Source organism: Taudactylus pleione, unplaced genomic scaffold (assembly GCF_031769625.1).
Source record: "Taudactylus pleione unplaced genomic scaffold, aTauple2 ptg000326l, whole genome shotgun sequence".
NCBI lineage: Eukaryota > Metazoa > Chordata > Amphibia > Anura > Myobatrachidae > Taudactylus > Taudactylus pleione.
This window is the reverse complement of record NW_028284727.1, coordinates 8,628,870-8,655,095: the sequence shown is the minus strand read 5'-3', so window position 1 is coordinate 8,655,095 and position 26,226 is coordinate 8,628,870. Positions and strand designations below refer to the sequence as shown.

Genomic DNA, 26,226 nt, shown 5'->3' with positions numbered 1-26,226 from the left:
ATTGGAAAATTGTCCCCTCCTCCTTTTCAGAAAGGCCCAGGCTATTTAGCATTAGGTCTTGTCCTGTAGGGAAGGATGGGATGGGACCAAAGAAATATGCAGGTTCCCCTTTCTAGAGATAACTGGCCCAATTATGAAAATGAATGGGCCCTTCTTGGTATCTCTATGGCTCTGAATACCAGGGTAACATAATTAATTCTGGCCATATAATAAATACATTGTTTGTCTGTATTTTTTTCTTTAAAGTGCCCTATAAACAATATATTATACATTTTGCCACTTTTAAAAATAAATTATAGTTCCCCATATCAAAATAAAAAATATAGTTTTTCCCCGTATTCAGTTAGCAGCGAAAATAACCGGTTTTCGCCCAAAAAACGGTAAAAACGGCAAACAGGTGAAAATGGAGAAAAAAAACTGGACAAAATCCCAGACCAGGTGAAAAAAAAAATCACTATTTTTGGGGCAAAAAATGTGGGGATTTCTTTCAGAATCCTTTGGACACCCCCCTAATGATAAAATAACCATTTTTTTTTCATAAGTTGCGTACTTTGGAGAAAAACAGACGCACAATTTTTAGGTGAAAAAATGGCAAAAATTTGGCTGTTTTCGTCGCTAATTGAATATGGCCCTTAGAATTTTATATAATTAAAATGTGTAGGCATACAGAAGAGCATTTTAAGTATTGTCCCATTTTAGGTACAGTAACAAACAAAATTGCCAATGTAAAAAAAAAAGTGGTTTTCCTAAATTTATAATTACATGTACCCTTGTTGCTATCTGACGTAGTCTGATTTGATATTTTAAAAAGAGCAACAGATGTCCCAACCATGACTACTAAGAGCCCTTGCAATGCAATGACTTAAAAAAATCAGTAGCTCTGAAGACTCTGATTGGCTATGTCCTATCTTCTAAATAAAACACAGATATACACACATATAACCATTACTTTATGTGAAGTACTGATTTCAGAGTGAGACAAGCAGTTAATGTACCTTTTTTCTTTTCTTCCTTCTTTTCTTTAGCTAAAATGTAAAAACAATAAAGTTGCATCATTTATCAGTTAATCATAATCAGCTATTATATTCCATTTTACTTAATTTTTGTTTATTTTATAACATTTTCTAAAATTGTGATATATTTGGTGTGCATCATAGTATCCCAAATGTTTTATTGCATAATTTTAAGTTGAGAAAATAATTGCTGAAATATTTTATGAAGTATTTACATTATAAATCATTTGACATCTATAAATTCATCAGTTGTGTTTTAACTTATCATAAGCTTTTCTGCACCTCAGGCTTATATAAATGAAGTTATGACACTTTGGGCCTGATTCCGAGGTGGACACTATTTATTTTTTTATTATTTTATTTATTACCAGTTATTTATATAGCGCACACATATTCTGCAGCGCTGTACAGAGAATAGTTGGCCATTCACATCAGTCCCTGCCCCACATCAGTCCCTGCCCCAGTGGAGCTTACAATCTATGTTCCCTATCACATGCTCATACACATACACACTAGGGTTAATTTAATATTTTGGAGCCAATTAACCTACCTGTATATTTTTGGAGTGTGGGAGGAAACCTGAGTACCCAGAGGAAACCCACGCAAGCACATGGAGAATATACAAACTCCACACAGTTAGGGCTGTGGTGGGAATCAAACCCACGACCTCAGTGCTGTGAGGCAGTAACGCTAACCATTACACTACTGTAGCTGCATCTTTTACTGCAGCGCAACTGCATCTCTACGCTAATGCCATAGCCAATGGGATTTGTACAGAGATCTCCCATCAGTTGCAGCGCTTATTCACTGGTACGCGTATTAAGATCGCACCATCAAATATTGCACCAGTCCTATGGAGGTGCAGAATGTCCGTTTGAACATTAGCTGTTGAAATCAGTGCAAATGTGGCAAAAGCTGCTGTCACTGACAGTGACACTGACGCATATGGCTAGCCAGCCCCCTGTTACCACCCAGGAGCACCCACTAAAATGGTCTCTCACTGCGTCCAAATTCATTGTGCGACTTTTGGAGGTAACCATTGGGACGTATGCGCAGTGTGTCTCGGACACTTGTGCAGACTGAAAAATATAATCCACTTTCATTCGACATCGACACTGCGTGCACCACTGAATCAGACCCTTGGATAGGAGTGGACTCCTGTATTATAAATCAACAAATGGCTATAAGAACCAGTTTTGTTAATTTGGGTGCATAATGGGAACAAAAACAATGTAAATTGTTTCATTCTATTAAAGGAAATTATACTATTCTGGAAAGATTAGGACAAGGGGATTCCTATAATGACATTTACTGCCCGCAGGGCCGTAACTAGGGTGGGGTGCGACCAGTGCCGTGGCACAGGGCACCACAGGGCAGGTGGCGCTGTTTGGACCTGTCAAATTTCCTGGTTAATATCATTTCCACTTGTAGCTTCCTCTTCTTTTATCCCCAGCATCTCCTGGCTGCCCCTATCTCTTCCTTGGCCCTTCCCCATGAAGCCATGGCCCTTTTCAGGTGCCTTTTGTATGTCCCTATTTAAAAAATGGGGAGGGGGCGCCAATGCTCTCTCTGGCACAGGGCACCAAAAAGTCTAGTTACGGCTCTTACTGCCCATATTCCACACTATTAAATAAAAGAGCAAGTTACAACAAATACTATTTCCCAAAAATGATTCTATGCCAGTGGATTGCTCCGGAAGTTTATTGTGAAAGCTAATTGTTAGCATGGGGTTTATGACATTATTTTATCAACACACATAAAAGTTACCCCTAAAATATTTTTTTTATATAATTACACTATGTATATTCATGTTCTTGTGTATAAACCGTGATTTTCACAACACGTTCCATCATATTTCTGCTTGAACCCCTCACTTTACAGAATAAATTGCTCATTTTATTATATATGATTCTGGGAATGGAAAAGATATATAATAAATTACCTTAGTTCTCATCAAAATGTTGGAGTACATGTGGAAACAGGTATGAGACATGAAATTGAATGTTTTATATTTCAAAATTCTCCATCAAAATACTTTAATATAAAATGTGTTTCAGCTCATAAAATGTGGAAAATCAATGTGGAAAAATTCCATGAGTTCAATTTGTGCTGAACACATGTTAAAATCATTTTTTTTTTATCTGTTGTTATATAGCTCAATACAAATCGTATACTCATTTAATCGTTGACTGCCGAGTCACTTAGAGATGGCCAGGTTATCTCCCCATGACATATTCTCTAGGACATTTCTTGAACTGTGCACAACATTCAATGTTTGCTGAGCAATATGTGTCAAAAAATAAATGGAACAAAAATTATCTGAAAGGCAGACAGCTTAAAAAGATAAGTTCTTAAGTAACAATTTGAATAAGTTACTGTTATTTCTGCATTTTCTCTTCAGGTTGCTGCTGACAGCAACGGTACAGCCAGCATTAAACATGAAATCAATATATTTAGAATGTACTTTCAAGCTTTTACAAACCTGAAAAATAAGCAATTATGGGGATAGAGACTGTATCAGGACATAAATTTGGGGAGTTGGTCACAAAATGCAAGTGCCTTTGTCCTCAACCCTTTGAAAGCCTCAGGGATGTTTAATCTTATATGTCGCTTCCTCACTCACTTAACACCTAGTAAACAGTTCCTGGTGCTTGACCTTTTGTACTATGGACTCTGGCAACCAGTTCTATAGTGGCCACTTCATATAGGCAGTGTTCTGTAATATGAGCCAGCTGCAGTGCCAGGGCCTCTCTGTTTTAATGACTGCTCCAGGCACTATTTCAGCAATAAAGACTGCAGTGAGAACTACAGAGATAAACAACTTGTGATAGTAAAGGAAAGATTTATTAAAATGTTGGTTATTTTATTAATTGGACAGTAATACCAATTGCCACCATCTGATTATTTGTGAGCAAAAATGGCAGCATTGGTTAACACAAAGGCTTTTTGCTGTATAATGCACAGAAATGGCAAATAAGCAACAGCCATTAGTAGTTATGTCCGTGCTCTGCAACAAAAACATGCAAAATCAATAAAATGTTTAACTAGTCTTATACAGTATTTAGACAATATGTGCCTGTGTGTGCTTAATGCACTTTCACACGTAAACTGTTTCTTATTTTCCTTAATATGTCTTTAGGGTAAAATATCGATTTAAATCTGTTAGCAAACTCATACCATAGATTACAATATACTTGCAAAGGAACCCACCAAACAGCCTCTAAGTAAATTGTTAGAAATCACGCAATACCAACATGATTTTGGTCTTTTTGCTTACATGCTTACACAAGGTACAAGTACACCAAAAGCAGCAGTACCGGATTATGGATAAGACAGTACAGATGGCCACCTAGTGCCTGTTGGCACCTAAGGGGCACTTCTGCCACCAAGTACCAGGGCTTCCAGCCAAAAGCCAGGTAAGGGGATGTTCAGCCACAAGTGAGGGATTTGAACTTGCAAATGGGGAGGGGGGGTCCAGCCAGGTGTGGGGTAGGGTATCAGATCACTGAACCGCAGACCAACTTCATGGTCTTGGCAACAGCGCAGCTCAGTGCTGAGTTGTGCCTGTCGCCAGCCATTTAAAATGCAGTGACAGCCTACACAGACTCAGTGTACCAACACTGGGCAAGGTACAGGCTGCAGGAAAGAAAGGGGGTGGGCAATGTCACAATGACAATGAGTCTGCCCTCAGCCTCTGAACAGTGAAAAAGGAAGTAACCACTTGGTACCTGTCCATAGCAATATTTTTCCTTACATCGTGGACCGATGACAGTGAACTTGCCTTAAAGCAAATTAAAATTAAAGGGGACAAAATGGGCATTCACATTCATTGTAGAATATGAGGGGAGTAGGTGGGTATATACATTGTAGAATTAGTAGGTGAGAAAAATGGTATACACAGTGTAGAATATGGGGGTGGGAGCGTGGGCATACACATTGCAGAATATGGGGTGGGAGAATGTGGGCATAAATATTGTAGAATATGGGGTGGGAGAAAGTTGATGTACATAGTGTATAATATGGGAATAAAAGGTGGGCATACACATTGTAGAATATGGGTGGGAGAACGTGCACATACACATTGTAGAATATGCGGGGAAATGTGAGTATACATATTGTAGAATATGGGGTGGGAGAATGTGGGTGTACATAGTGTATAATATGGGAGTAGAAGGTGGGCATACACATTGTAGAATATGGGGTGTGAGAATGTGGGAATACATATTGTAGAATATGGGCGGATAAGTGGGCATACTTAAATGTTTCATGACATGGTAAGTTTTCTGGCATATGACTAAATTAGCCTTGTCTTTGTGTACTTGTGGTAGAGAAATTAGACTGTATGTAGCACCACAGCACTGCAGAATGTGAAAAAGTATTCACTATCTCTTTAAAATTTGCCACCTAATTTTTAATCTTCTGAATGATAATAGTATGCTTATTTATACCTAAGATCTCCCCCCATCTTAAGTGCCCTGGGCCCCCAAAAGCCTTAACCCAGCCCTTGAAGGGGATCCAGCGACAAGTAGGGTAGGTGGGGTTAGCCTCAGACATACTGGCTCAGTATAGGGGGTCAGAGAAGCATGTGCTGTGCTCTTTTGGAAGACACTTAGCCAACAATGGGATTCATATGCATATAGGTCCGTAGCCGACTAGCTGGCCACACAACCGACTGCTGCTGTACCTTGCTGGCTAGAAGCATGACCAGCCCCGGGCCCTAAACTAATAGCTTGCCTAGGGCCCTTAAGGTATTAATTTGGCTCTGCCAAACAGGGATTAGACCATCTTTGCACCTAGTTAATGCTGGGAGACACATATATTGAACTTACAAAGAGGCATTTTTGTAGCTACTCATGGATATGCAGTAACAGCAACTTTTTTGGTATAATTATTAATTCTTATAATTAGTTCTAGAAATAAGAAAAAAATCAGTGATATTGTTTCATAAATCACTTAATGGGAAACCAAAAGGTTTTTTTTGTCTATGGCGTTTCATTGTTTTTTTTTAGAGTTAATGCGTTATATTCACTAAAGTGTGGGTTTTTAGAAGTGGAGATGTTGCCCATAACAACCAATCAGATTCTAGCTATTATCTTCTATAAGGTGCTAGATAAATGATAATTAGAATCTGATTGGTCGCTATGGGCAACATCTCCACTTCTAAAAACCCACACTTTGACAAGCCATATCCTTTGCATTTCACTCACATGTTACCCTCTGGATATCTGTTTTTGTCCTTTACAGTGGAACTACAGACCCAGCAATGTGACCCCAACATTCTGATACTTGGGGAACCACACTTACTATTAAACAACTGCAAGGAGTGAGCACTGTAATTCTTTATTATTGTATCCTTAGATATTTGGAGAGTATCTCCTACTAGCTGCACACCTGGTACAGACACACCCACTCCAGTGCGCAGCCTACTAAAAACTTGTATTATATACAAATACCAGCATGCCCGTAAGGGCTTGCTGGTACCTGTTGTTCTCCAGTAAAAGAAAAGTGAAAAAGAAAGAGAAAAGAATGGCATGGGGTCCCCCCTCCAAAGCATATCCAGTACTGTGCTTTTTTGACCCGGTCCAGGTTAAGGAAATATAAGGCAAAATGGCATGAGTTCACCCGTATTTCAATGAACTAGCACCAGACTCCTGAGCCGGGCCTGGTTCAGAAATACAAGGAAAACATGCATAGGGTTCCCCTGTATTTTCTTCAACCAGCACCAGGCTCTTACTAGCAGGGGAGTAATGCCACAGCCAGGGGACATGTTTCACGGGGTCCCCTGGCCAAAGCATTAACCCATCCACACTAATCACCCTGGCCTGAGGATTCATTGGGAAGTGGGGACTACCAATAATGGGGTACTCTCTTCTGTGGATACCCCAGGACTTAGTTGAAGCCCAGGGCGATTCCCCACACCCTTGGTGGCAGGGGCTATTCCCCACACCCCTAGTGGCGGTGGGTGTGGGGTTAATATGTGTGATAAAATAGTAATAATATTCTCCTTTACAGGAGGACTACAGGTCCCAACAAGGTGGATACAGCATGCCGGTACTTGGGAAACAACAAGTACCAGCATGCCCTGGCAGTAAGGACTTGTTGGTACCTGTTGTCCTCCTGTAAGAGAAAGAAAAAATAATGTCATGGGTAGCCCCTCCCAAGCATAACCAGCACCAGGCTTTTTTGAGCCAGTCCTGGTTCAGGAAATGAGAGAATAAAATGGCATGGAGGTCCCTCATATTTCAATCAACCAGCACCGGGCTTCTGAGACAGTTCTGGGTGAGAAAAAAAAGGGAATAAATGGATAGTGTCCCCTGAATTTCCTTCAACCAGCACCGAGCTCTTGCTAGCAGGGGGGTAATGTCACAGCCAAGGGCTAACTCAGCTAAAGCCTTAACCCCAGGCTTGGGCTAAATATTGGGGCAATTCCCCTCACCCCCTGGAGGCGGTGAGTGTGGGGTTAATATGTGTGATAAAATAGTAAACAAATTATACTTAACAGGAGGACTACAGGTCCCAGGAAGGTAGCCCCGGCATGCTGGTACTTGGAGAACCACAAGTACCAGCCTGCCAAGGCAATAGGAGCCTTCTGGAACCTAAAGACCTCCCCTCCTCCCAAGCATAACCAGCACTAGACTTTTTTGAGCTGGTCCTGGTTGAGGAAATATGGGGGAAAAATGCATAGGGTTGCCCCGTATTTCCTTCAAACAGCATTAGGCTTTTACTAGCAGGGTGGTAATTCAGCAGCCAGAGGACACGTATTGCATTAACCACCCTAACTAGTCAGCCCAGGCTGGGGCTTTTTTGGGAAGTGGGGACACCCTCAGGCCTGGGCTGAAGCCCGGGGCTATTCCCCCGATGTTTGTGGGCATGGGGTTAAAATGTTTAATAAATTAGTAATAATCCTTGTGCTTTACAGGGGCCTAGATGCCCAGCAGGACGGCCCCAGCATGCTGGTCCTTGGGGAACAACAAGTACCGGCATTCCCAGGGAGTAATGGCCTGCTGGTACTTGTAGTTTCCCTGTAAAGGAAGTATTAAAATAAAGAAACAACACTGAATGTTTAATCATTTATTACACTGCAATTTCACCTGGTAATGATAGCCTTTAAGCTCTTTTGCATTAGCCGCCACCACCCCAGGGCTTGTGGCACAGGTAGCATCCTCTCCTTCCATCTTCACCTGGGGGATGGTGGACTTTTAAGCATGGCCACCACCTCTCCAGTGCTTGCAGCACTGATGGTGTCCTTTGCATTCATCTTCACTTGGAGGCCTGTAAGCTCTTTTGCATGGCCGTCACATCCCTAGGGCTTCTGGCATCTTTGGTCTTCAGGAACTCTTACTTGCTTCTCCTCCACCATCACACTGATACCTCTGCCTCACGCTGGCCAATCACAGCTTTTGCCACCATTTTTTAAATTGGCTACACGTGCTGCTCTCAGCCAGTCAGTGAGTGATTCCCACATGGGTCCTATCACTTTTAGAAGCATCACTGTATGTATAGTATGTTCATACAGTGCTGCTATTTCCGGTGGATTGAGTTTTCCATTTATTTTACTTACCTGGGATGCTACTGGAGAAGAGGACCAATCTTAACTCTTTAGCCTGGATGACTACTGGACAAGGGTACCAACCAGCGACGGGGACAAGGTAAATATGTAGTGTGAGTGTATGTAATAAAGTTGTAATTTCTACTGTGTGTACTGTTTTTAGTTTAATATTTCTCATACAGGGGGACTATAGGTATCAGTGGGCCCTTAATGCCCTGCATGCTGATATCTGTGCTTCTCTAAGTGCTTGCAAGTGGGGAAGACTGGTAGGACCTAGAGTCCAAATGTAAAATACAATATTACTTTTAATATATTTTTTTATACCTATCAACCATGCTCCCAATGTCCAGGGGTGCGGATGATAGCCCTGGGCTACAGCCCTGGCCTGGGGCTACCTGGAGAGGGGAAAACCCTTTATTTGGATGGTCCCTACTTCCCCAGGAATCCCTGGGCTGATTAGTTGGGAGGTTACTGCTTTCGCCGGGGGACCCTTATAAGTGTGTTTCCTGGCTGTGGTATTACCCACCCCACTAGTGGAACCAGGTGTTGGCATGAGCTGCCATGGGCCCTGGTACTGATGGAGTGCATGGGCTAATCATGGGAGGCATGGCCACACACCCTTGGGAAAAAAATACTTGCTCTGCGCTCCTGGGAGGGGGACACTGTGAGCCCCTCAGCCCAATGCAAATACAGGGGGGCATTATTAGTGTGATCGCTCCCCCCACATGCAGAGGAGACTGCTGCTGCTGCTCAGCAGCAAGCAATCACCATGACCCCACTGCAGCCCATGTGCGTGGCTGCTGACAGATGGAGGGGTGATGGCATCAGACACGGACCCCAGACGGGCCCTCTCCAACAAGCCTGGGCCTGGGTAATTAGTAGCCGCTCCCCCCTCTTGGAGCCCCTAGGTGCTGGTTCTAAAAACATGGCGGACCCCCTACTCATGTTTCCCTTATATTTTTCTAACCAGCTTTGGCTCAAATAACAGTCACAATGTGCCCCGACCAACCCCAAAACATCCCCTAGCCCCACACTATGATACTAGCATATGTAATTCCGCTCCAGTTTACAGAATTAACATTGGATGCTGGGAAAAGTCTGCCATATTTGTGCTCTCAGGTGAAGCCACTCTGAATACACACCCTGCAGGCTGATACTTGACATGCACAACAAATTGAAAATTCCTATCTATAAAATGGGACATATTTTGGCTAATTGTAAAAAAGGGTAACATTCTCAAAAAACTTAATCCCAAAAGGCCCCACACTGGAAAAAAGATCTATCTAACAATACAAACCCCAAATCTTAAATTGTCCTCTACCCTGAGTTATGCCATCCAAAAATACCTAAAAAAAGTGACAACTTGACCAAATAGAAAGTGGAAGACATTTTCAACTCTACTCTGTACTCTAGTAAATTTTTTGCCCTGAAATTTGGCATGTAGCACCGAGCAATGGTTCTGCTTGTCCATGCCAAATTTAATCTCAGTACGCCCCCTCTCAGAAAATCCCTATGGGAGAATTCATTCATTTGATTCAGATCTGGAGGTGTGGCACTCCAGACAAAAATTGCAGTAATAGCAGTTTGAATATGGATGTTTTGGTGTCTTTAATACAGGATACAGAAGACCATGCATCAGTGGCGTAACTAGGGCACGGCGCGCGGGGTGCGTGCCCTGGGTGCCGTGGGTCCAGCGGTGCGGGGGGGCGCCTCCGGCCACGGTCCGGCCCGCCCTACTTAGCCAGTGTAGCGCCGACCACAGTGAGTGCGGTCAGCGCTACATATTTACACAGGACCAGCGCTAGGCTTCCAGCGCCGGTCCTGTGCTGCAGAGCTGAGCCCGTTCCCTCCCCCTGAGCGCTTGCCCAATAGTGCCAGGTGGAGGGCTCAGGCTGTGCGTAATACATGCATCGCCGCCAGCGCTGGCGGTGATGCGTGTGTTAAACAGCAGCCAATGAGAGTCAGATAGACTCTCATTGAGAGCTGCAGCACCCACTGCAAGAGCCGGGCTTCCGTCCGGCTCCTGCAGTGGGTAATGGGACAGACATCATGACATCATGACGTCTCTCCCATAATGCTGAGCGTGCCAGCCCGGGAGGACTGGCGGGCGGCGGCGGGAGTGGTGTCATGGTCCGGAGCAGCAGCGTGGATTCAGGTAAATATATTTGTATATATATATATTTTTTAAACCTGTCTGCACTACTGGGGGCACAACAGGGGAGGGGGGTGGATACTACTGGGGGGACCTCTACTGGTGGGTGGGGGTACAACGGTGGAGGGGGTTGGCTACTACTGGGGGCACCATTACTGGGAGGACCTCTACAGGGGGGTGCTTCTACTGGGGGCACTTAATCAGGATGGGGAACCTCTACAGGGGACTACTACTGGGGTCATTATAAAAGGGGCCTACTACTAGGGGCACTGCACTGGGGGGACCACTACTGAGGGCTGTAATAGGAAGGACCACTACAGGGGGTACTGATAAGGGGGGATCACTACTGGGGGCCTGCATAAGGGGGACCACTACTGGGGGCACTGCATGGGGGGGTGACTACTGCTGGGGGCACTATATAAGGGGCTTACTGCTAGGGGCACTGCACTGGGGGGACCACTACAGGGGACACTAGATAGGGGGGATCACTACTGGGTGCCTGCATAAGGTGGACCACTACTGGGAAAACTGCATGGGGGGAGACTACTGCTGGGGGCACTATATATAGGGCACTGCATAGGGGGGGACTACTACTGGGGGCACTATATAAAGGGCACTGCATAAGGGGATACCACTACTGGGCGCACTGAATTGTGGGGACTGCTACTGGGGGCACTGCATTTGGGGGGACCACTACTGGGGCACTGAATAAGGGGATATAATTGGGGGCTGTAAAAGGGGGACCACTGCTATGGGCCTGCATAAGAGGGACCACAACTGCATACTTGGGGTACTGTAGAAGGGGCACTACTGGGGTTAAGGTGCATATGGATATCAATGTTCAGCGTAAAAATAAGGGGTGTGTCATGTTTACACGCCCCATTTTTAAGTGACCACGCTCATTTTCTTTGCCGCACATATCGTGGTTGTAGGAGACTTCCTTTTCAAATTTGCCCTGGGCTCCAAATACCCTAGTTATGCCACTGCCATGCATTGCAACTAGTAAGGGCACAGTTCTATATACATTACCTGCAGGTGATGGTCTATAGCCTTTCATGTATGTATATAAATATTAGGGGTGTCCATTGGCCACTTTTCGTGTTTTGGTTCTGGATCTGGATATTTCTTTATGTTTTGGATCTTGATTGATTTTGCCAAAACCACCCTTCTGGGTTTTGGTTTTGGTGTTGGATCTGTATTTTTTTGGAAAAAACCATAAAAACTGCTAAAATCACAGAATTTGTTTTTTTTGTTCCTACACTATTATTAGCCTCAATAGCATTCATTTTCACTAATTTTCCAGTCTATTCTGAACACCTCACAATATTGTTTTTAGGCCAAAAGGTTGCACGAGGTAGCTGGATGACTTTGCTAAGTGACATAAGTGGGTGGCGCAAACACAAGGCCCATCTAGGAGTGGCACTGCAGTGGCAGACAGGATGGCAGCTTGAAAAACTAGGCCCCAAACAGTACATAATGCAAAGAAAAAAAAGAGGTGCAAGATGGAATTGTCCTTGGGCCCTCCCACCCACCCTTATGTTGTATAAACACGACATGCACACTTTAACAAACCAATCATTTCAGCGCCAGGGTCTGCCACACGACTGTGGCTGAAATGATTGGTTCGTTTGGGCCCCCACAAAACAAGCTGACAATTAATCTGTCCCTGCACAAACTGGCTCTACAGAGGCAAGATGTTGGCCTCATCCTCATCCACCGATTCCTCACCCTCTTCAGTGTTGTGTACATCCTCATCCTCTCAGAGTATTAATTCGACCCTGCTGGAATCCACCACCACAGGTCACTCTGTACTTTCTGGAGGCTGGTCTTCCTGGAAGAATTCATAATTCATTTTGATGAACATCATCTTCTCCACATTTTGTGGAAGCAACCTCCTATGCCTTTCGCTGACAAGGTTCCCGGCTACACTAAAAACTCTTTTGGAGTACACACTGGAGGGGGGCAACTTAGGTAAAATAGAGCCAGTTTGTACAGGGGCCTCCAAATTGCCACTTTTTTCTGCCAGTACAGGTACGGACTGTTTGACATGCCTACTTGGATGCTGTCACTGATGTAATCCTCCACCATTCTGTCAATGGTGACAGCATCATATGCAGTGACAGTAGACATGTCAGAAATTATAGGCAGTTCCTTCAGTCTGGACCAGATGTCCAAACTTGGTCCTGCCTGCCCTGCATCACTGCCAGTGGGTTACTTAGGATATCTAAGTTGTTTCCTGGCAGCCCCAGTTGCGGGAGAAAATGAAGAAGGAGCTGTTGCCATGTCACGTTCCGCTTCAGCTGACAGTGTTTTCATCAGCAGGTCTTTGCACCTCTGCATGCTTGTGTCCGCCAGAAAGAGAGACACCACATAGGCTTTAAACCTAGGATAGAGCACGGTAGTCAAAATGTAGTGGTCTGATTTCTACAAATTGCCATCGTCAAATCCTGGCAAGGCGAATGAAGGGTTTCTTCCACAAGTCCCACATACCGAGCGGAATCACTCCGTCTTAGCTACTCCTTCACTTTCTCCAGCTGCTTCTGCAAAAGCCTGATGAGGGGAATGACCTGACTCAAGTTGGTAGTGTCTGAACTGACTTCAGGTATGGCAAGTTCTAAGGGCTGGAGAACCTTGCACAACACAGAAATCATTCTCCCCTGCACTTGAGTCAGGTGCATAACCTCTCCTTTGCCTATGTCATAGGTGGATGTATACGCTTGAATGGCCTTTTGCTGCTCCTCCATCCTCTGAAGCATATAGATGGTTGAGTTCCACCGCATTACAACCCCTTGCTTCAGGTGATGGCAGGACAGGTTCAAGAGTATTTGCTAGTGCTCCAGTCTTCGGCATGCAGTTGCTGAATGGAGAAAGTGGGAAGAAATTTTTCGGGCCACCCAAAGCATCTCCTGCATTCCCCTGTTGTTTTTCAAAAAATTCTGCACCACCAATTTATTGTGTGAGCAAAACATGGGGCATGCTGGAATTTGTCCAGATGTAATGCCCACACAATATTGGTGGCATTGTCAGATTTCACAAATCCCCAGGAGATTCTAAGTGGGGTAAGCCATTTGGTGATGATTTCCCTCAGTTTCTCAAAGAGATTGTTGTTGGTGTGTGCCTCTTACTGAAACCAGTGATACACAGCGTAGCCTGCCTTGGATTGAGCTGGAATTTCTGAGATGCTGCTACTGGTGATGCTGCTGTTGTTGCTGTGTATGGTGATACATCTACCCAGTGGGCTTTCACAGTCATATAGTCTTTAGTTTGCCCTTTTCCAGTTGTCCACATGTCCATGGTTAAGTGGACATTGGGTAGAACCACATTTTTTAGGACACTGATGACACATTTTCTGACGTCTCTGTACATTCTCGGTATCTAATGGCGAATACCGGATGCACGTCTAACACCAACATAGCTATCAAGGCCTCAGTTATCTGCTTTGCAACAGGATGACTGCTGTCGTACTTCATCCTCCTTGCTAAGGACTGTTGGAGGTTCAATTGCTTAGTAAAAGAAGTAGTTGTGTTCCAACTTCCTCTCTGGGATGATGAAAGACTCCCAGCAGTAACAGCAGCAGCAGCAGTAGGCGTAGCAATGCAGGATCCTCCGGGAGGAATCCCGGATAGGAGAGGAGTCAGTCATGCCAGTGATATGGCCTGCAGGACTATTTCCAATCCTGACTGAGGAGGAAATTGATGAAAAGGGAGTTGACGGTGTGGTTTGCAGGTACTTGGATACAACAGGACAAAGGGATTTAGGTATCCCTTGGCCTGCTTACGGTCTTAGCCACAGTTTCTGAACTTGACAGTAACTTTTTAACTTTGTATGAATGTGCTGCAGGTGACGTATAAGGGAGGATGTTCCTAGGTGGTTAACGTCCTTACCCCTACTTAATACACCTTTACATAAGCTACATATGGCAAGACAGTTGTTGTCCAGACTTGGATTAAATATTTCTAGACCAATGAGGTGGATTTTTTGGTGTTCTGCCCAGGCATTACGATGGGCTTTTTCATCCCACGAACAACAACTGTCTCCCCCGGGGCCTGATTTAATCAAACCACATCACCATCAGAATCCTCCTCCTCCACCAGCTACACCAAAATCCTCATCCTTTTGTATTTCAACAGTGACATCTTCAATTTGAATATCAGCAACTGGACTGTGGGTGCTCCTACCAGCACTTGCAGAGGGCGTGCAAATGGTGCAAGGAGCCACCTCTTCCCATCCAGTGTTGGGAAGGTCAGGCATCGCAGCCGCCGACACACTTCGACTCTCCTTGGGGATTTGTGATATCTTCTTAGAATGCACAGTTCTTTGCTGTGCTTTTGCCAGCTTAACTCTTTTAATTATTCTAGTGGGAGGAGGAGGGCTTCCATCTTCATGTGAAGCTGAACCACTAGTCATGAACATAGGCCAGGACCTTAGCCGTTCCTTGCCACTCTGAACTTTGGCTTCTTGGATTTTACATGCCCTCTACTATAACATTGGGCATCAGCCTTGGCAGATGCGTTGATGGCATTTTATCATCTATGTCAAGACTAGTGGCAGTAGCTTCAGCACCAGGAGGAAGAGTTTCTTGATCTTTCCCTATTTTATCTTCCAAATTTTTGTCCTCCATTATTTTCATGAAGTACATTATTTTTATGGAGTGAATAAACCCTGTAAAAATTATTTGGATGAAAGCCAGCTTACACCACACAGGATAGCCCCTGTAAAAATTATTTGGATGAAGGGCAGCGTACACCACACAGGAAAGCCCCTGTAAAAAATATTTGGATGAATGGCAGTTTACACCACACAGGGCAGCCCCTATAAAAATTATTTGGATGAAGGGCAGCGTACACCACAAAGGACAGACCCTATAAAAAATATTTGTTTGAAGGGCAGCTTATACCACACAGGAAAGCCCCTGTAAAAAATATTTGGTTGAAGGGCAGCGTACACCACACAGGACAGCCCCTGTAAAAATTATTTGGATGAAGGGCACTTTACACCACACAGGACAGTCCCTGTAAATATTATTTGGATGAAGGGCACTTTACATCACACTGGGCAGCCCCTGTAAAATTATTTGTTTAAAGGGCAGCATACCCCTACACCTCACAGGGCAGCCCTTGTAAAAATAATTTCTTTGAAGAAAGGCAGCAAACCTCTATGCCACACAGGGCAGTCCCTGTAAAATGTATTTGTTTAGAGGGCAGCATACCTCGACACCACACAGGACAGACCCTGTAAAAATTATTTGGATGAAGGGCAGCTTACACCACACAGGATAACCCCTATAAAATTTATTTGGATGAAGGGCAGCTTACACCACTCAGGACAGCCCCTGTAAATATTGTTTGGATGAAGGTCAGCTTACACCACACAGGACAGCCCCTGTAAAAATTATTTGGATAAAAGCTGCTTACACCACATATATATATATATATATATATATATATATATATATATTATCCACAATCCGGCACTCTTCAAATGTAGAAGAAGGAACTGGGTGGCATCCACAGTCAGACCACCATCACGAGCTGCTGAAGTATAGACGTCCAAATAGCGGCACTCCAGACTGAATAACTTGGTACACAGAGACCTTCTTAGAGCAACGTTTCAGCACCTTTATTAGCGCATTTGTCAAGCAAACATAAGAATAACAGACAAACAATGCAGTTTAAATAGCACACCCCTCGTGGAGATTGGCTGCATGTCACTCAGTGTGACGCCCCCAAACTTGTCATAACAGAAATAGACAAATCAGTTCACATACCCATATTGACAAAAACACAGATAACCTCCCTATAGGGTATGTGAACTGATTTGTCCATTTCTATTATGAAAAGTTCGGGGGCAACACACTGAGGAACATGCAGCCAATCTCGAGGGGTGTGCTATTTAAACTACATTGTTTGCCTGTTATTCTTATGTTGGCTTGGCAAAAGCGCTAATAAAGGCACTGAAACATTGCTCTACAAAGGTCTCTGTGTACCAAGTTATTTCAGTCCAGAGTGCCACTATTTGGACATATATATATATATATATATATATATATATAGATAGATAGATAGATAGATAGATAGATAGATAGATAGAGAGAGAGAGGGAGAGAGAATACAAACATGCATCAAATGAAGAAGTCATCAGCAGCTGTTTTTCAATCTGAGGTATCAATTCAATTAGGAGGGAGTTGGTATATTTAATCTATTTATGTACTAAAGTGGACTTACACCTCCGTAAGCATTCCTGTGAAAAGGCTAAATCAAAATAGTATGCATCTTCCCCGGATAAATCTCCTGCTGAAGAACCTATGCAAATTGGAAGATCCCATCTTTCTCAGGAGGAACATCAGCAGCGATGTCAATCAATGTTATGTTTTATATTGTGTTGAAGCTGGGCATATGATTACCTCCTGTATTAAATGCCTGGGAAACGGTCGCTCCTAGTCCCTCAGAGAGGGAAGAGATTAGGAGTATAACATCCCTCTTCCAAATAACCTGATTCTATGATCTCTGTGGCTCTCATAATTTCCAATAAACAAAAAGTCCTTTCTGTTCTCCTAGATTCTGGTGCTGCTGAAAACTTTATGACACAGGACTCTGGAGCTCATTCAGAGTCGGTTGTGAGTGCTGAGCACTCACAACCGACTCGATGTTGTTCCACAGCACATGCGCACAATGGAGCTGGCTCCATCATGCGCATGCGTGAGACCCAGCTAACGATGGGCGCTCTGTCGTTAGGGGTCTCGTAGAAGACAGGGTGAGCTGTCAGCTCACCCCATTTGCTGTGTGGGCCGGGGGCGTGCCCAGCCAAACGAAGGCATTCCAGAACACTTGCCATTTGGGGGCGGCCCACTGACATCATTGCTGATGTCAGTGGGGAACTTCCTGCTCAAACAGAGCAGGAAGCTCCCTGGGGCTTAGGAGTGCCCAGACCCTACCCTAGGGTCTGGTCGTAAGCCTCATATTGGTCATTAGAGCTGTGGGTGTTAACCCACAGCTTAACGATCGACAAGGAGACGGCCGTTCAGGATGCAAGTGGCCGCCCTGATTCAGAGCGACCGCTTGCATCTAACGACCGCCTCTGAATGAGGCCCTATGTCACCACACACCAGTTTCCTACTTTATCTCTGGTCCATCCAGCCACATTGTCTGCTGTAGATGGCAGTTTGATTCCACTTGGTTCCATCACTTTGTGTACTTCAGCAGTTAAACTCCATGTAGGGGCTCTACATTCTGAGGAAATATCCTCTTTTGGTCATCCCTAAAGCTGCCCACTCTGTTGTACTAGGACTTCCATGGTTACGACAATACAATCCTGAATTCAATGGTCCACTATGCACATTTTATCGTGGGGTAAGAACTGTTCCAATACCTGTTTGAAAAAAGTGGTAGCTGTCCAGTCATCTGATTCAGCTATCAATAAGAAATTACAATCTCAGTATCATTCTTTCGCTTATGTTTTTATCAAACAGGGAGCTGATGTTTTGCCTCCTCTCAGAGAGTGTTATTGCCCCATAGACCTGGTTCCCAGTAAATCTCCTGCCAGGGGTCACACCTATCCATTGTCTGTTCCAGAAACCAAAGCATTGACCGAATATAGCCGAGAAAACTTGCTACTGCTGGAGTGGGGTTTGTCTTCATTAGAAAAAAGATAGTGGACTCTGTCCCTGCATTGATTACAAGGGTCTCAATGAGATCAAAGTAAAAAATCGCTACCCTTTGCCGTTAATCACAGAACTCTTTGACAGGGTGAAAAGATCAACTATCTTCACAAAGCTAGATTTGAGGAATGATTACAACCTGATTTGCATCCATCAGGCAGACAAATGTAAAACAGTTTTTAGTACGAGAGATGGGCACTATGAGTACCTTGTTATGCAATTCAGGTTAAGCAATGATTCTGCAGTGTTCCAACACTTTGTGAACAAAATTTTCTATGACCTTCTGTACCACTCTGTCATTGTTTACTTAGATGACATCCTCATCTTTTCCCATGACCTTGTAATTTGTATTGTATGCTTGAGAAATTAATCTTTGAAGTTCCTGACATTCCTTTTATAGAGTACATTATTTCTGGTGCCGGTCTCAAGGTGGATGCTGAGAAAGTCTGAGCAGTCATCTCCTGGTCTGAACCAAAATCTCTAACAGTCATTCAAAGGTTCCTGGGCTTTGCCAACTATTACAGGAAATTTATCTCTGAAAGGGTTCTCTGCGTTGGCAGCATCCATCTCTGCTCTAACCCGAAAAGGTGTCAATACAAACCAATGGTCTCAAGAAGCAAAGACAGCATTTCAATTGCTTAAACAATCTTTTATTTCAGCTCCTGTACTCAGCCAGCCAGATGTTACTCAACCATTTGTTGTGGAGGTAGACGCATCCTCATAAGATGTAGGGACCATTCTATCACAACGACTCGAGGATAAATTACACCCTTGTGGTTTCATCTCCTAGAAATTTCTGCCTGCTGAAAAGAACTACCCCTGTGGCAGAAGATAACTTTTAGCCATTAAGTTAGCATTCGAGGAGTAGTGTAATCTTCTGGAGGGAGCTCATTTTCCCATTTCTGTTTTCACGGATCATAAAAATCTCCTGTGCCTCAAGACTGCTCAGTGTCTTATGCCCAGACAAGCCCGGTGGACATTGTCCTTTTCACGGTTTGACTTCAAAATTTCTTTCTGTCCTGGATCTTGTAACTGCAAGACTGATGCCTTAAGTCATTATATGAACACAGAGGATGAATCCAATATGTCTGAACAGTATCCACTGTTGAATGCTACTGTGTTTGCTGCTATAGGTGTGATCTCTCGCCAGTCTCCAGTGGGTTCTTTACAATCATTATCCATTCCATTACAACCATGGACCCATATATCAATGGACTTCATCATCTATCTCCCAGCCTCCAAAGGTTTTACCACCATCTGGGTGATAGTTGATCGTTTTTCTAAAATGGCACACTTTATACCCCCTGACTGGCCTACCTTCTGCTCCTCGTCTCTCTCTGTTTTATATTTCTGAAATATTCCACCTGCATGGATTACCCAAGAAGATTGATCAGACAGAGGATCACAGTTTGTAGCTCGTTTCTGGCAAGCTCTTTGTTCATCTTTACAGATCTAACTAAAATTATCCATGGCTTACCAATCGCAATCCAATGGAAAGACTGACTTTCATCCATATGTATATTTTATCTTCCCAAAATGACTGGATTGATTTTTTGCCATTGGCTGAATTTGCTCATAATCATTCCTATCACCCTTCCTTTGGTACAACTCCTTTTTTCTGTGTATGGGCGACATCCCTGAGTTCCTGAGTTTCAAGCTCTTCAAGTATTTTATGTATCAGCTGCCAAAGTATCTCTTCAATACTTCACAAATATCTGGAAGGAAGTGCATACCACACTTAAAAAGTAATCTACTAAACGTTTGCTGATAAGAAGAGAAGGGATATTCCTCTCCTCATGGTGGGTGATCTTGTTTGGCTATCCACTCGCAACATCAGACTTCGAGTACCATCAATGAAGGTCGCATCTCATTTCATTGGTCCATTTCCCATCATCAAGATCATTAATCCAGTGGCTTATCATCTACAGCTTCCTCTATCACTCAAAATTCCCAATTCCTTCCATGTGTCTCTCATCAAACCTCTTGTTCTCAATAGGTTCCAGACTTTGCTTCCCAAGACTTCTCCAGTTAAGACTCAGAGTGGAGTGGAGTTTGAAATTGAAAGTATCATCAACTCCCGATGTAGTTATGTCAAACTCCTATATCTGGTTAATTGGAAAGGATATGGTCCTGAGGAGAGATCCTGGGTGAGTGCTGAAGATGTTAATTCTCCTCATCTTGTTTCTGGTTTTCATGACAAGTTTCTTAAAAATTTAAAGAGATGTCCAGAAACCACTCCCCAAGGGGGGGTGTACTGTCACAACCTGTGTTTGTTACTGTTATCACTGGGTCACTTACCGCTCCTGTGGTGAGTCAGCTCACTCCTTGAGCATGGGTTGTGCCTCTACTACCATTCCAGTGAGACGCAGGCTCATACCCAGCCAGCCCCTGAGTACTGCTGTCTTGATCACCTGATCGAGCCGGCCAATCCCTGTCCATTCTGAGTCAGCTGATGCTACTTGTCCAATCCTGGCCCTGGGGTATATATTCTAGTCTCTGGCTCTCAGTCAACAAGCATGTCAGTACCAGAGGTTCTGCACTGTGGTCCTGATTCAGTGATTTATGCTAATGCTGCCATTGCTGCGAATTTGTACACAGCAGCTGTATGAAAATATGCAAATGTTGCAGCTCCTGGGATATGTACTGAGACGCAAAAAGTAACAATAATTGCAAAAACAATCATCAGTATAGTGATTCCTTCGTCTTATGATAAATTATGATATAAGATATGATATGTTATATGGTATATGGTACGTATAGCAGGTTTTACTTATAGATATGTACTGAGACACCCTCCCGCAGCTTCACAAATCCAAAGGATTGTGTACAGAGATGAAGCATAGGACACACGTCAGTCAATTATCAAAGGTCTAAGTAACACTATGGTAACTCAGAATGCATGCCAGAACTGAGACACCGGAGTAATATTATCTGCATATGGGATCTCAGTCTATGTCCTGCCCCAAAGATAGTCAAGACACGCCTACGGTTGAGCCGCCACTCATCTGTTACCTCCCACACATGGTACCTGACTGTCAATCACAGACCAACGATAATCGCTCAACATCAACAATTCATCCATCTCTGAAATAGGCTCTGTGGACCTAATTCAGCAGCGGATGAAATGTCAATGTTTATGAAGTCTGAGCAATTATTTGCCATTGTCAATGTGTGTAAGTCGCACTGCGTTTGTATGCAGAGATTGAATTGTGATTATGTATGCACAAATTACCCTCTCACAAAGTGGGGGTGGTAGGAAAAATGCAGGTGTATCTGACTGTTTAAACGCCTTTTCATGGGTGTTCATAAATGAAGCGATCTCTTTAGCAGCACTAAAGCTCACTGGGTGTCAGGAGTCTGCAGCTGGTCAGAGCTGCCACAGATTAAGCATGGCTGCCTGCTGCGCATCGATGGTACCAATGTTTACGCTGTTGCAATTTGTCATACAGATATGACAAGGCAGCAGTGGGCTTCCCTATGCTTGTATGTGTTATGGAAAGTATTTGCAAATTTTAGCAACTATGATCCGTTAGCAATTGCAGTTACGATTGCATTTGTGTCCGCTACCGAATCAAGCCCAGTGTCCCAACATTTGTACCTTAAAATAATGATTTTCCTTGCATTTTCAATGCTCAGGGGGGGGTGTATACAAAAAATAGTGAATTTCCTCTGAAAAATCAATGCGAGTTTGGAATTGAAGTGCAAATGGAATTTGCACTGCGAGTTCACCATCAGAACTGCTCGCACGGCAGAACTCGCACCTAATAAAATTTACCCCTTAGTGTTGGATCCTTAGTATAGCTGGGGTTAAAATAGAAGCAGCCCATCTAAGAACACAAGAAACCAGCAGAAAGGTGTGAAGGTTTATTTCAGTCAAATAAACCATTACACACAGTTTTCATATACTGTTATTATATTTATTTCTGTATTTTGACTCAACAAACCCAATGCAATAATAATAAAAATTACCTATGTCTTTCTCTATTTCCCTACTCTGCCCTTGGCATTCCCTCCTTTATTAAATTTGTTATTATGACATTTTATTAATTTATTATACAAATATTGGCCAGGAGCCCTTGTGGAAAGAGCTTCTTGAGTACCAAAACAACCATCGAGCCACCTGCATCCATGGTTTTTGGTGACCAATGCTGTTTTGTGTCAGTTACTTCATTATGGCATACTAATAAGTATTTGGTTACTCAACTTTATATGTGTTCATGATAAACTTTTTGGACACCATTAGTGTGCTTGTTATTCTGTTTATGGATTGGATTATTAAATACTATTCTATGTGTTGAATATGGATGTAGTCTACAGGTTGACAATGACAATGTAGACATTCATAATGTAGACACCACAATGTCAACAGTTATGGTGTCGACATTGTCAAATTGTCAACAGGCAATGTGTCGAAATTCTCAAAATGTCGATATGTGAAATTTCAACATATTATGTGAAAGGGAGGGTTAGAGATAAACTGCAGGGGGAGGGTTAGGGTTAAGGATTAGAGATAGGGGAGGGGAGAGATACTTACCCAAACGCGGGAGGATCAGAAGTCTGACCAATCACAGTCACATGATTGCTGGGGCAGGAAAGATGCTGCTGTAGCCATCAAGAGCAGAGAGAAGTCACTGCTTGGCCACCAGGGATGATACTATATGTCAACATTATAACATGTCAACATTTCAGCACAGTGTACATGATGAATGTCAACATTGTTAATGTCGACATTCTCATGTTGACACAATGAATGTCTACATTATAATTGTCCACATATCATACACAGCCCTTGATTATTACAGTTTCTGTGTGTAACTCTTGTAAATTTGTAATGTGCATATATATACATATTCATTCTGCATATAGTCCAGTAGGTGGTACTGTTCTGCCATGTTTCTTTTCCCTTTAGCTAAAACCAACCTAAAGATTACTAGACTGCCCAAATTGTTACCTTTAATTGCTCTTGGAGCTTCTTCTTCTTTAATTGTAGGAGCTTTTACATGTTCTGTAAAAACATTAATTTCTTTGCATTATATTTCATATTGAATTTTTCATGTCACATTTACATTACAAGCAAACACATACATTACATTTCAATGATCTTAGGTGATCTCAACATCTATTTGGCTTAAAACTGTTAATTATTATAGCAAGCAATGGTTGAGTTAACATTTAGGGTAATGTTTATAATATTGTTCATAATTTACTTTTATATCTTTTAATTTCCTGATCCATTGTATTGTATAGTTCTCTTTCTTTAATTATGCTTTTATACTGTAGATATATTTTTGGTAGGTGCAAAAAACCTGGAATACCCACCAACATTTTACAAAGGAAGACTGTGAGAAACTAAGCACCTCCAGCAATATACCCAAGACCAGTGCTCTATTATGCTGATGACACACATTTTCATAGCTACACATTCCAGATTTTTAATAAAACTATTTTCTTGCTGGATCAAAAATAAAACAAAACCTCAGTCTCGGAGTTCTAAACACAGTTCAAGGTAACTGGGTATAATATACACTGGGTGTGAATATATTTCTGTTGCTGTAAAATGTAAAGATAAGTTTAGAAGTCACCTGATTGTCATTGCGTATTATACAAAATGACATTAATAGTGTGCCACGGCCTTTGCTCACTTGCACGCTTGCACCATCTTCCCGTATATCACTGGGATAAGCCTGTAGTGAATGAGTCGTCAGGTCCCATGTGGTTGTTTGCACTGAGCGTCTCTTTTGCATCTTTCAGACAAAAATGCATCTTAGTCGTAATGCGGTGTGACTAAGGCGCACCAGGAAACTGTTCATTTAATATGCGACACTTTTATATCTGTGTGCGACTGAGTCTGTAAATAAAGCACAATGGAATTTGGCGTGGAAAAAGAAAGCGGCCGCTGCATCGTAGCACTTCATATACAGATTCAGACTTAGTCGCACACATATATACAAGTGTTGCTTATCAAAATAATCAGTGCAGTCTCCTGGTGTATAGTAGTTAAATCGCAATTTGACTAAGACGCAGTTGCTTGGCGCAGCAGAGTTGCACAGGACCTGGCTCTCCAAGAGGGACTGTTTGGAGTGACTGCAGCAATAGTGTATGAGGACACATCTTTGTAATTGATGACAGACAATGTGTTTATAACCTTTCCCAAAAGAAAAATTATACAAAATGTTTTTTTCAAATAAGTAATTTTTATGAAGTGATCCAAATAAAATAACATAATATACTTTTTTCTTGCTTCGGTGGTAAAACTTTCACTTTATCTAAAAACAACATTCATACTGGTATTGATTTACTTTTGTACAAGGCAGCTAAATGAATTTGTTTAAATTGATAACAACAGTATGTGCAATACACTCAGGGCTTGAGTCTAAAAAAGTCACTGTCAAAATGAAGTCTATAATAATACTGAAATAAGCTCAATAATAGTAAAATGAAAAATGAAAAGAAAATCATTTTAAAATTGTGTAGCCTGATTTCAGAGCTGCAAGGTCTTTGTATTATCAAGTAGCAACAGTATAAAATTAAATAAAAATGCTAAACAAGATGATTATTATTATTATTATTATTATTATTATAATTATTATTATTATTATTATTGTTTTTTCTTTATGCACCACAAGGAATATGCACTACCGTACAAGAGATTCAATTAAAAAAAATTACAGTAAACAGCATAAATACAGTGTACAAATGTGAACCATCGCAGGAGTATAAAGCATGAATACAAACATTGCAATAAAACCAATTAGAAGGAGTGATAAGTACAGGGGGAAAGGGTAGAGCAACTCGCTGTAGCTAGAGTCACCACCAAGCACTAGGAATTTGCAAGGGAAGGCACAACAGCTCTTGATGATCCTGTTCCCTTCATATAGGCAAACAGACAGTGTCAGAAGGAGGGGAGGAGACAAAAGACAAAGAACATTGGGCCTGATTCAGAGCCACTCGTAAGCGGCAGCTCGATCGCTCCGAGCGGTGTTTGGCCAACTGCGCATGCATACGGATCGTTATACGCATGCGCGAACCAGTCAGTGCGGCCGAAATTCATGTGCTCGCAAAATAGCGAATGCCTGCTAATTTGAGTGACAGGATGAGGCGTATGTGGGTGGTAACAGGGGAAGGTGCTTGAAAACGGGGAGTGGAGATCCGATCGCAGGCGTGCTTAAAGGTCAAAAGGGGCGTTTTATGGGTGTGCATATTTAAAACAGCAGCATCATTGACCACGTCACTGGGTTATTTTAGAGCCAGAACTGCTCGCAAAATTGTGGTAGCAAAAACCAACCACAAGAATAGCGAGCAGCTCATACCTTGGACGATGTACTCGATTAATCTAATAAATAGCGGACATGACGTAGGATGCGAGCGGCCAGGGGACGTAGTTTCCCAAAAAACGTCCGCAAGTTTTGTTCGCTCGTTCAGACCTTGAGGCGTGAACAGACCGGCTCTGAATCAGGCCCATTGATCCTAAGGATAATGCAAGGGGAAGAACAAGAAGGAAGAGGGCCCTACCCAAGTACTTACATTCTGCAGGGGGAAGGTAAACAGTCAGAGTGTGTACTGGGAAACAAACTTGTATTGTTAAATATTTGTGTGTGTTTTTATCACACATAAATAGAACTATATATAATTTTTATCTTTCAGTTGGTTTCATTGTTTGCAAATTCAAGTACATAGGCATATTTATAATGGGTAAAGGGTGTGCAGTGCACAAGGGTCCCAGGGTACACACTTTTCACCCATAGTATACTTACCTTGTGCTGGCAAGCGGGTCCCTCCTTCTCCGTGTCACCGTCATCCCATTGACATCTTTGAGAAGATGTTTCCACACACACAGTAAAAGCAAAGACTCTGG

The 26,226-nt window shown here is 42.8% G+C and overlaps 1 protein-coding gene across 1 annotated transcript in view; it reads right to left on the bottom strand.

The window, feature by feature from the left end:
* The window catches only part of LOC148509478 (uncharacterized), a 621,587-nt gene that overhangs the window by 272,125 nt on the left and 323,236 nt on the right, over positions 1-26,226 (bottom strand). The window contains exons 29-30 of the mRNA XM_088443077.1: positions 23,323-23,376; positions 996-1,025 (exon numbers count right to left, since the gene is read on the bottom strand). Coding sequence (XP_088299203.1) covers positions 996-1,025; positions 23,323-23,376 — 84 coding nt within the window. The remainder of the gene's footprint in view (positions 1-995; positions 1,026-23,322; positions 23,377-26,226) is intronic.